At 33.4% G+C, this 11206-nt stretch overlaps 1 protein-coding gene across 26 annotated transcripts in view; it reads left to right on the top strand.

Moving 5' to 3' along the window:
- Window positions 1-11206, top strand: part of LOC115222519 (kinesin light chain) — a 123027-nt gene that overhangs the window by 43657 nt on the left and 68164 nt on the right. For 4 of the 26 annotated variants that reach the window (XM_036511640.1, XM_036511641.1, XM_036511643.1 and 1 more), the window contains exon 1: window positions 8300-8708. The exons of 8 other annotated variants lie outside the window; for them this stretch is intronic. In XM_036511640.1, the coding sequence (XP_036367533.1) occupies window positions 8578-8708 (131 nt within the window). In that variant the 5' untranslated portion in view covers window positions 8300-8577. Of the gene's footprint in view, window positions 1-8294; window positions 8709-9717; window positions 9805-11206 lie in introns of those variants that run through there. 14 more of the 26 variants (XM_036511660.1, XM_036511650.1, XM_036511658.1 and 11 more) reach the window with 12 other exon arrangements.

Raw genomic sequence — 11206 nt, 5'->3', positions numbered from 1 at the left:
GAAAGCCTCACATGTGTTAGCAAATTCCTTAAGACCAGAAAATATTTGGGTACTAACTGTTAGTCACTGACCTACTACAAGGCTCAGGCTAAGGTAGGACTTCCATTAGAATACTTATTTCATTATTACCCACAAGGGGCTAAACACAGAGGGGACAAACAAGGACAGACATAGGTATTAAGTCGATTACATCGACCCCAGTGCGTAACTGGTACTTAATTTATCGACCCCGAAAGGATGAAAGGCAAAGTCGACCTCGGCGGAATTTGAACTCACAACGTAACGGCAGACGAAATACCGCTAAGCATTTCGCCCGGCGTGCTAACGTTTCTGCCTGCATCTACTGGTCACTGCTGTTGCTTCTCCCTTCCCCCCTCTCTCCCACACATCTTAGACCACTGATAAAAGATAGCCATTCAACAAAGATTGGTTAAGATTCAATTACTGATATACTATAATCAACATAAACAAGCCATATCACATCCTACACTCTTCTAAAAATATACTTCTAGTTATACTATTTGCAAACCAAAAAATATTGATGGTGATGTTCTAGAATGTTTTTGGTTGTAGATTTGCTTGATCAAAGCTGACCTGTGGCCATTCTGCCACAGCTCCAATAACCTTCCTACTCACTAGCTGCACTTTTTTTTTTCACTCAAAAACCATAGTGGATCTATCGCTGTCATCCTTAGATCTACCCCACTCACCAAACATTCGGTCCAATCCTACCTCCACTCAAAATTCAACTGCCTGGAATTTACCTGTCCAACCTATATATTGTTTTAAAGCTTCCACATATACATTTACTTGCAAATGTTCAAACCGAATGCTAATTAACGTTCAACTCAACTGTCTGAAAATTTGCAACAATCATGGACATTGTTGTGCCACCATCTTGTCAACTCGTATATAATACCTTTTTACTTGTTTCAGTTATTGAATTGTGGCTATACTCAGGTATCCCCTTGAAGAGTTTTAAGTCTGGCACTTACTCTGTGGGTCCCTTTTGCTAAACCGCTAAATATGGTGACATAAACCCCATATCGGTTTTCAAGTGATGGTAGGGGTACACAACATACACACACACACATGTTTTTGGGAATAATGATTGTCGAAGCATATCATATACAGCTACCAAATCCACTCAGAAGGAATTGGTTGGTCCAGTAGAAGACACTTGCACATTAGGACTGAACCTAAGACCACATGTTTGTGGAGCAAGCTCCTTACACAACTAAGCCTGCTTTTATTTCCACAAACGTATTCAAAATTGGATACCTCTGGGGTGAGTGCAAACAAGATATCATTAAGAAAAGATGTGTATGTGTGTGCTATACAATAGTTTTACTAGTATAGCACTTGTAAAATCCAGGTTTATTACTGTCTTTTAGTAATTCTTATTCTTCCTGCTTCAAGCTAGTTCTCTCTTTCCTTTCCACTCTGTCAATCCCCTGTCTATCTGCTTATTTGTCTTATCTATCGCTATAACACTTTCTTCCTCTGTCTTAGAACTTACTCAACACAACCACTGGTTTCCCCATCTCCATGATGGTAGGAAGCTTTCAAAAGAGCTGAACAGTAGGAGGCGTGACATGAAGATTAAATGCAGCAAACAAAAAGGAAATGTGCATGACTTTATGTGTGTGTATGTATGTGTAACACTTGAAAAATAACATTATTGAAAAACGTGTTTAATTTGGTTGTGTTTTATGCAAGAAATATATAGGTGGATGCTGTTGAGGTGCCATCATTAAAATTAAGGAAGTTGATAATCATGTAAGCTGTGAACTTTATGGTGTTTTAGCTAAAATAACAGGCAGCAAAGTTTTAAAGTGTAAATTTTGTCATTATTTTGAAAACATTAGATTAAATACACCACAATATTAACTTAGAAATTTACTCACACTCTTTGTTAACAGCATATAAAGGCATAATTAAGGGAGGAAACTTATGGGGGATTATGATATTTATTGTTTAATATAGAGACAGAAAAAATGTTTGGGTACTAACTGTTTCTGACGTCTAATTTGAGAATAACATTGGTGAGAAGAATGTGAAAGTGTGGGAGTCTTTTTTCTTCTATTGATATTGAGCAAATTATCCCAAATGTTTGGGGTGAATAAACATCCCTTTTTTTTTTAAATGGCTGTTTGTGTGTTACAATTTTTAGTGGGACATTTTGAAGTTTAACAACATTACAGGATTATGGATTTAGTTCAGTTACCTAAAATTTACACTACAAAATACAATACTCTTTTACTCTCTCTTTTACTCTTTTACTTGTTTCAGTCATTTGACTGCGGCCATGCTGGAGCACCGCCTTTAATCGAACAAATCAACTCCAGGACTTATTCTTTGTAAGCCCAGTACTTATTCTATCGGTCTCTTTTGCCGAACCGCTAAGTGACGGGGACGTAAACACACCAGCATCGGTTGTCAAGCAATGCTAGGGGGACAAACACAGACACACAAATACACACACATATACATATATATATATATATACATATATACGACAGGCTTCTTTCAGTTTCCGTCTACCAAATCCACTCACAAGGCATTGGTCGGCCCGGGGCTATAGCAGAAGACACTTGCCCAAGATGCCACGCAGTGGGACTGAACCCGGAACCATGTGGTTGGTTAGCAAGCTACTTACCACACAGCCACTCCTGCGCCTATATTTATATTTATATTTATACTAATTTCTAGTAAGTCAACATTATGTTAGTATACTAAATTGTACATTTTTCGTAATCATTTATAATAACTGAATGAATGAATGAATGAATGAATGAACATGTGAGAAAGATACATTTCAAACTTGTGTACAAATAAACAGCAGGATGTAACTAGTACCAATGATTTAGAAATTGAAAAGAATTTCTCTCTCTCTCTCTCTCTCTCTCTATATATATATATATATATATATATATATATATATATATATATATATATATATATATATAGCTCTCTCTCTCTCATTGAAATGAAATGGAATTATTTGAATTGCTGGATTGTTTCATAAAAAGTTCATAAAGTATTTTTCAGCTTTCACAGACTAAGTTGTATTTGAAGTATATTTAAGCAAAAGAGTTATTTGCAAAATAAACTGAATTCATAGATATTGTGATTTGTTGTTGTGTGTGTGTGTGTATGTATATACATTGGGTCATCCCGTTTTTTTAATACTTTTAGTTTTCAAAATTAAGATAAACAGTTCTTTATACTCTCCTTCATTTTTCAATAATACTCTTCCATCTGTCTGGTAGACTTGTAAGGCCCCTTTTCCAAAATTTACTTGTCCGTGATGAAAAATATTCCTCCAGTACTGTTCTGACCTCGTCTATGGAATTCATATTTTTTCTGTCCAAATGATTTTGAAGACTACTGAATAAATGATAATCAGATGGGGGCAGTGTCCAGGAAATATGGTGGGTGGGGCATCATTTTCCATTCAAACTGCTCCAAGCTTTGGAATGTCATCTTCACTGAATGTGGCTGAGCATTATCCTGATAGAACATTTTTTGTCTTGAAACCAAAGATGGTTGTTTTTCTTCTAGCACTGACTTAAGTTGTTCAAGCTGCTCACAATATACCTCCTTTGTTATCATTTGGTTTGGGTTTAATAGTTCAAAGTGAACTAAACTTTTCATATCCCACCAAACAGATAACAACACTTCATGTGGGTGAAGACCTTCTTTAGCCTGGAGTGCCAGTGTTTCTCCTTTTCCTATCCGCTATCTTTGGCACTTGACATTTTTATAGAGAATCCATTCCTTGTCACCAATCACTATTCAGTCCAAAAATGGTTCATTCGTGAGATGTGACAGCAAAGAAAAGCACACAATTACTCTCTGCGTTTGATTAGACTCAGAAAGTTTGTGAGGGACCCACTGGCTCAATTTGCTAACTTTTCTGATGGCACACATGTGTTGATGAATGGTTGAATGAGCAAATCTAAGCTTCTCTGCTGCTTCCTCAACAGTTATGATGGGATTTTGTTCCACCAGGTTTTGCAGGATGTCCTCATTGAGCTCTACAGATCTTCCATGATGAGACTCATCTTCTATGCTGCAGTTTCTGGCTCAGAATTTTTGGAACCACTGTTGACATTGGCCTACACTTATTGTTCAATCCCCATATACTGCATTAATATTCCTTGCACTTTCCTTTGTGCTGTTGCTCTTATTGAACTCGTAAAGCAAAATATGCTGAGTATGTTCTTTTGTCACTTCCATTATAGCTTTGAAAAATAACTGTTAAAATCGAACTGCACTCTTCAAAACTTGCACTAAGAATAAGTACAAGATAAAATTACAACCTGGTTTTATAGCAAGTTGATGCAGGTAGTTTATCCTGTCCCCCTCCAACTTTTAGTTCATGCAGTTGAAAAAAAACGCATTATTTATGAGATGACCCAATATATATATATATGTGTGTGTGTGTGTGTATGACTGTATTCATCATTGCTATTTTATTGTTCATAATTCCATGCTTGCATTGGGTCTGACTAGATATCTTTCTCGTCACTGGCCCCCACCTCTTTCCAAATAAATTCGTTCTTCCTCATAGTTGGACGTATTTCCATGAAAAATTAGGAACAAAAGGCATTGCTTGTATGGCAACGACAGTGGTTTACAACTCTTGTGCAATGCCAATTGATCTCTCTCACACACACACACACACACACACACTCTTTCTCTCTCTCTCTCTTTTACTTCCACTTTCCGTCTATCATATCCCCTATCCCCTCAGAAGGTTTTGAAGGAATGTCATTGCCTATGGCCCTTAATATGGCATCAAAAACTGATGGGAAGTATAAGAGAGAAAGCTAGCCTCAGCTGGAGACCTGGCCTGAATTCTTGCAGAGTGAACTTGTTAAAGACACCCACAGTACCAGGTGGGTATTTTTTTACACACACATACACATATTGACGTGTGCCTGTGTGTGTGAATGTATATGAATGACCTATCAGTGTTGTATATTTAGAACAAATAGGATGACCAAAAATTATAATGGGAGACTATGGATATCTTCTGCTAATCTGTTGGTTGGTACTTGCTGACATCTAATTTTTTCATAACTTTGGTAGTATTTAACCTTGGTGAAAAATATATATTCTGTTTCTACACCAAAAAGTCATGTTAACAATTCACACTGGATTTGAAACTGTACTTTAGTTGCAATTCTTCATGTGAGAACGTAACTTGTGTAGAAGAACACGATTTAAATTATCTTGAGAATGTGAATAATTTCAGTTAGTTGTGAGCTAGTCACATGTTTATTGTAATAGAGGATGCTTTAGTAACACAGATATGTAATGTGAGAGTAGTTGTTATTTAGCTCCAGTTAGTCAAATAAAAGACAAGCCCATCATGACCTTATTGTCTTTTTAGAATAAGTCTACGACTACATTATCTGTCTTTCCTGTATTAAGGTATTGAAATGTGCTTTGAGAAGATTTGGTTGTTGTTGTTTTTTCTAGCAGGTCCATGCATCGATATAGAGATTCCAGTGCAGTGCTGTATCTTCTTGTGGAGTAAATTGTTTATCTCCAGATCAGCCTTTATTGAGCAGATCAGTTACCACTGCCAGACAATAATGCATCTAAAACTATATTGTCCAAGGTGTCTTTTTGTAAGACATAGGTGCTGGCATGGTCATGTGGTGAGAAGTTTGGTTCCCAACCACATGGTTCTGGCTTCAGTCCCACTGTTTGGCATGTTGGACAAGTGTGTGTCTCTGTCTGTCCCCACCAGCACTTGACAACTAGTGTTGGTGTGTTTACAGCCCTTTAACTTAGCAGTTCATAAAAGAAACAGATAAAATAAGTATCAGGCTTTAAAAAAAATAATAAATACTAGGGTTGATTCATTCAATTAAAACTCTTCAAGGTGGTGCCCCAGCTTGGCCACAGTCTAATGACTGAAACATGTAAAAGGTAAAAGACATTTGGGTGTGGTTCAAGGAAGATCTGGCACTGTTAACTAGCTATAAAATGTGGTTTCCCTCATTGGCACATGGGTGAATGGTAGATAGATGATAACCAAATTGGATAACTCTAAAGAAGACAAGTTTAGCCAGTGTTCTATTTGGCAAAGCTTTCAGCTGACTAAAAATTGGTACATTTGTAGACATCTGATATTGTGTGTAATGTGTCTGTCTGTTATAAGATACCATATAAAAAGAAAGTAATAGCTATGAATGATATAAAGATTTTAGTAAAACTTCCCACATTGTCAGAAGCTTTCTTATTTTCCCTTTTCTTTCTGATATTATTATATGTGTATATGTATGTATGCACATGTACACACACATACAAAAACATGCTCACACACACACACACACCCACACACTTACAAACACATACAAATATGTACATACAAACACATACACACACATATATAGATAGATAGATGTAAGCATTTCTTGTTTGGGATCAGTCTCATTGCGGCATATTAGGACTGAACCTGTGGGAAAAAAACCCATGGTGCCAGAGGTAAAAAAAAAAAGAAGAAACAGCAGAAAACTACTGGTGTTGGTTTGTTTATATTCCCATAACTTAGCAGTACATCAAGAAGACTCCAGTAGAATAAACACTGAACTTAAAACAAGTACTGGGGTCTGTGTGATCAACTAAGCCTTCTAGTCATTGCTCCAGCATAGCCACATTCCAGTGACTGGAAACCAGTAAAATAAAAGAATTATGTATTTATATGTATACATGTATCTATGTGTATATGTATATAGAGAAAAATAGCAAATAGAGAGGATGTCTGTAGTTGAGTAAGTAGAACTTGAAGTCATGATGTAATCAGTAGTTTTATCGGGACATTATGGTGTTAATGTCCACATCAGTTGTCAATCATGCTCTATATATTGTTGTGTGTGTGTGTGTGTTGCCAAGTATTTAATGTAAGCTAAATTGCGGGGAACCATGTTGCTGACTAGTTTGTATGGTTCCTGCTTTATAAATCTGTATTCCATATTATTATCTCATTCATTCAAGACACTCCACATTCTTACTAAAGTTGTTAAGAAATTATTATTAAAACTAAACTTCAAAATAAATGTATTTAACCTTCATCAGAATCTCTGACATTTTATCTTCCAGTCTAGTTAGCGTTTCTGTGATGTATTTATGCGTATATTTAAGCATTATGCATATTGTATTTCAATGGGTTTTTCATTACTTTTTTTATACTTTACTTCGGGAAGAAAAGACATCAAATATAAATTCACTTGAGTGTTGTTCTTCCAATTTTTTTTCTTATCAAATATTTAAAAAATTTTAAATAACTGCTTAAAATACTTAAATTTACGGCTTATTTATCACATAACATTTATTTATGTATATATAAAAGATAGATCTAAGCTTTTTTAATAGTTTTTAGGTTTGTTTGAAAGATGGTTGTCTTAAAAGAAAAACTTTGATTAAAATACATTTATTTTTTTGCTTTTTGTTTAAAGCTTATTTGAAAAGTGTTCATATTTACTTAAGTGTCTAACAATACAAATTGTATAAAAAAAAGAAAATTTGAAAAAATAAACTAGTTTCAAAGTATTTCTTTCTGAAAAAAAAAAAGAAGGAAAATGGAACGTGATTAGTTATGTTATAATTTATTTATTAAAATAAATTAAGAACCAATAGAATTTCTTTCTTTCTTTCTTTCTTTTTTCATAAATTTCTTCAAAATAACCAACTGTTGACTGTTTCATTCCATCTGTGGTGCAGCTACTGTTTAAAGATGCTGTGCTCTAATTAATTAGTTCCTAATTATTCTGCTCTGCAAATGCCTGTATTGTTCCTGTCATTATTGAAATAGCTAGGAAGAATACAAACATGACTCCAGTAAATAAAAAGAATATAATGTTTAGAAATAATGATGGTGTGAGAGGAGGGGAGGGAAAATAGTGATGCTGAAAAGGAAAATGTGTACATATGTATTAATGTAAAAAATGGTAAAATCATTTTGTCCCTGAACCTTTTACATTACAGAAAAATAAACATTTATATTCCTTTCCTAGAAAACATTGTCTGAATCTTTAGTGTTTTCAAAAAATATATATATATGCATCTGTAGAGAAGCAACATTATATTTGCTAGGCTTGTCTCTGTTCATAAATTATCTCTCACATGATGTCACTTATCTGCTTCACTATTCTAGTTGGTTCTACTGCTATGAAGCTATAGTGGAGCGAGATAGATTTAGAAAAAATCAATATGCCAGCTGTGGTGGTTGTATAGCTGCAATAATTATTCCAATGGATTGCTCCCTATCAGTAGCTGAAACATCTACTATAGTGGTGGTGGGTGCTATGGTGTTTCTAGCACACTTGTCAGCGTATATTCACTAGTTGCATGCAATCAAACAGTTGAAATTGCTTATTTCCAACTGTTGCTCCTAGCGATTTTATTTATCTTATTATAATAATTTTAATCAGTGATTGTCATTAGGTGTAGTTTGGTTTGTCTATTAAGCGATAAAAAAAGGGGGAGAAATTATTCATTTCTATAAAGATTGCGTATTTCACTCCTGCCCTGTCTTCCCCCCCTTTAGCATCAGTGAGCATGCCCTGTGTGCTAGTCAACTGTTTCTGCCATGGTGGTTACCGAGTGGAGAACTCAGATCTAGGAGAGATCCTGAGCACTACACTTCACTTGGCGATGGAAGTTACACAAACAGTAAAATCATATCGAATGTAAGTTTTAGCTTCAACATGGCTACCATTTTAGTTCATTTTTCCATTTATAATAATTACAAAATTAACCTGTTGCTAGGCATTTTTCTAGATATATTTATTCTCTACTTTCTCTTTCCTCTTTGTATTAGTTTCCTATCACCACTGAATTCACTTATAATATACTGAGTTATTCCTACACAATGAGAACAATAAATTTAATTTATATTTCCAGCGTGTATATATGTATATGTTTATTTTGTTTTATATTTGTAAGATATATATATATATATATATATATATATATATATATTTGGTATTTGTGTAATATAGAGATTTTAATCATCAATCTTTTGTGACATTTGTAAAATATTTGAAAAAACCTTCCATATTGGGTTTTATATTGATGATGTACACAGATGAATGTAATTTCATGTATCTATTTAATTTTTTTTTTCTTCATTCAGTCATTGAGGGAAATTACATTGCAGTTTACATATATGTATAGATATGTTTTGCGCGTGTGTGTCAATTGATAGAAAATTGTTTGTTTGATGTAGAAATGATGTGGCTATAACACTGCTATATTGTTTGATACAAATAAACTCAGCTTCCCTGATAATTAAAGAAAAAAAGCAACAATATGTAGATGATCTACAGTTATTCCTTTATATTAAATTACATGTACTGCCTGATCTTTTCTATATATTTCATAAAAAAAAGGTTGTTTCTATGAATGACAGCTTATACATATTGAATTTATAAATGTCATATATCTAATAACATTGGATGTTTAAAATAATAAGCCAGTTTGTTGTGGGGTGGATTTTCCTGGTTACTTTGAAAATAGATAAATTTGTTTGTTCATCTCTCTCTCTCTCTCTCTCCTCTTTTAATAAAATTTATTTCATCATATAAGAATAATTTTATATTCTATTGAAGGTTTTATATTGCATATTACCAAGTATTTATTGAGATATATCATCAGTTGACACTTCTGGTTTAGCTTCATTTACTCATCTTATTTGACATCTCTCTCTATCTTTCTCTCTCTCTTTCTCTTTCTCTTTTAAATATCACTGTACTCTACAGAAGCCATGTTGGATTTATTTTTAGGGTAATATAGCAGTTATTTTGTTTCACATTCACTGAACATACATTTTATACCTAGGATATTACAATTAATTTTGTGGTCACTAGATTTAGTTTGTTGCTTCAGTTGACACATTTACCCACCGACTGACACTCGCATACATACACACAAATATACATATGAAGAAGGGAGAAAAATATTTCACTAAGCTACTACCCACTGCATTGTGATCTTTTTTCTTTTAATGATTAATTCCCATGATTACAAAAACTAAAAATAATAATTTATCTTTGTCAGGTTATATATATATGTACTCTCATTTTTCCAATTATAAAAACATAATTAACAATTTGTGTCTTAATCACTCATAAGGTCATAATGCTATTTTATACTTCAAAATGTTTTTCCAGTTAAAACTACCATAATTTTTTTTTTCGATTTCAAAATATCAGTTGTACTCTCATTTAATGAAAATAATAAGATTTTACTTTATATTTCTATGCAGACAGTATATCCAAATTTCTAATGTCAGTGTTCTAGCTGTTAAATTTTCCATAATTCAAGTGAAATATAAACATGGCTGCCAATAAATAAGATTCTCTCTGTTTCTCTTACTAGATTTACTATTGTATATAATAGGCTTATGGTTTCATTTGCTACTCAGGATTATTTCAATTTTTTTTTTTTTTTTGCTTTCAATCTCTTTTCCACTCATCTGATTTCATTTATTTTTTTTTTTCATTAGTACCTGCTAATAGTACCTTGATTGATTCATCTAACAATTGCTCTCTTCTATTAGCCTATTCAATTATTTTTTTCCTTCTTTTTATCATTTACTTCAATTAATTGAATCTTTAGGTTTCTTTATTTCTTGTATGCATTTGTATGTGGGTCGGGAGGTTTGCTTGCCAGCATCTTAATAAATTAGATATTAACAAAGTGAAAGTGAATAACTATATAAATGTGTATGGACAATTTCTTTCATTGATTTCTTGTGGGATGTTGCTTTACCCAGTTTCAAACAGATCTTTATGAATACACTATTCTATTCACAAAAACCCACTGTCATAAATGTATAGAATCCCTATAGAAAATTCTTTTAAATGCTATTTACAGTTTAGCTGTTTAAGTTATCTTGTAACATTTCTAGAGAAATCAAAACCTTAGTTTCCTTGTCATACAAATATTAAATGCTTCCCTTTATCTGGACTTGTATATGGTGGTATGAAGCATAATCAATTTTTAAGTGAAGCCATTGGTTATATATTAGTTAATAGTTTGCTTTTCATCTTCTTTCTGGTCATTTCACAATCTCTTCTTTGTATTTTACCAATGTTTCGGACAAGGTCATCAATATTCAAAATGGCAACTAGCTCTTGTTATTATTATTATTATTATTATTATTGTTAGGATAATTGAGCTAAAT

The sequence above is a fragment of the Octopus sinensis genome, linkage group LG20 (genome assembly GCF_006345805.1).
Source record: "Octopus sinensis linkage group LG20, ASM634580v1, whole genome shotgun sequence".
NCBI classification, from domain to species: domain Eukaryota; kingdom Metazoa; phylum Mollusca; class Cephalopoda; order Octopoda; family Octopodidae; genus Octopus; species Octopus sinensis.
Note: the sequence above shows the minus strand (reverse complement) of the source record. Positions and strands in the feature narration are given on the sequence as shown.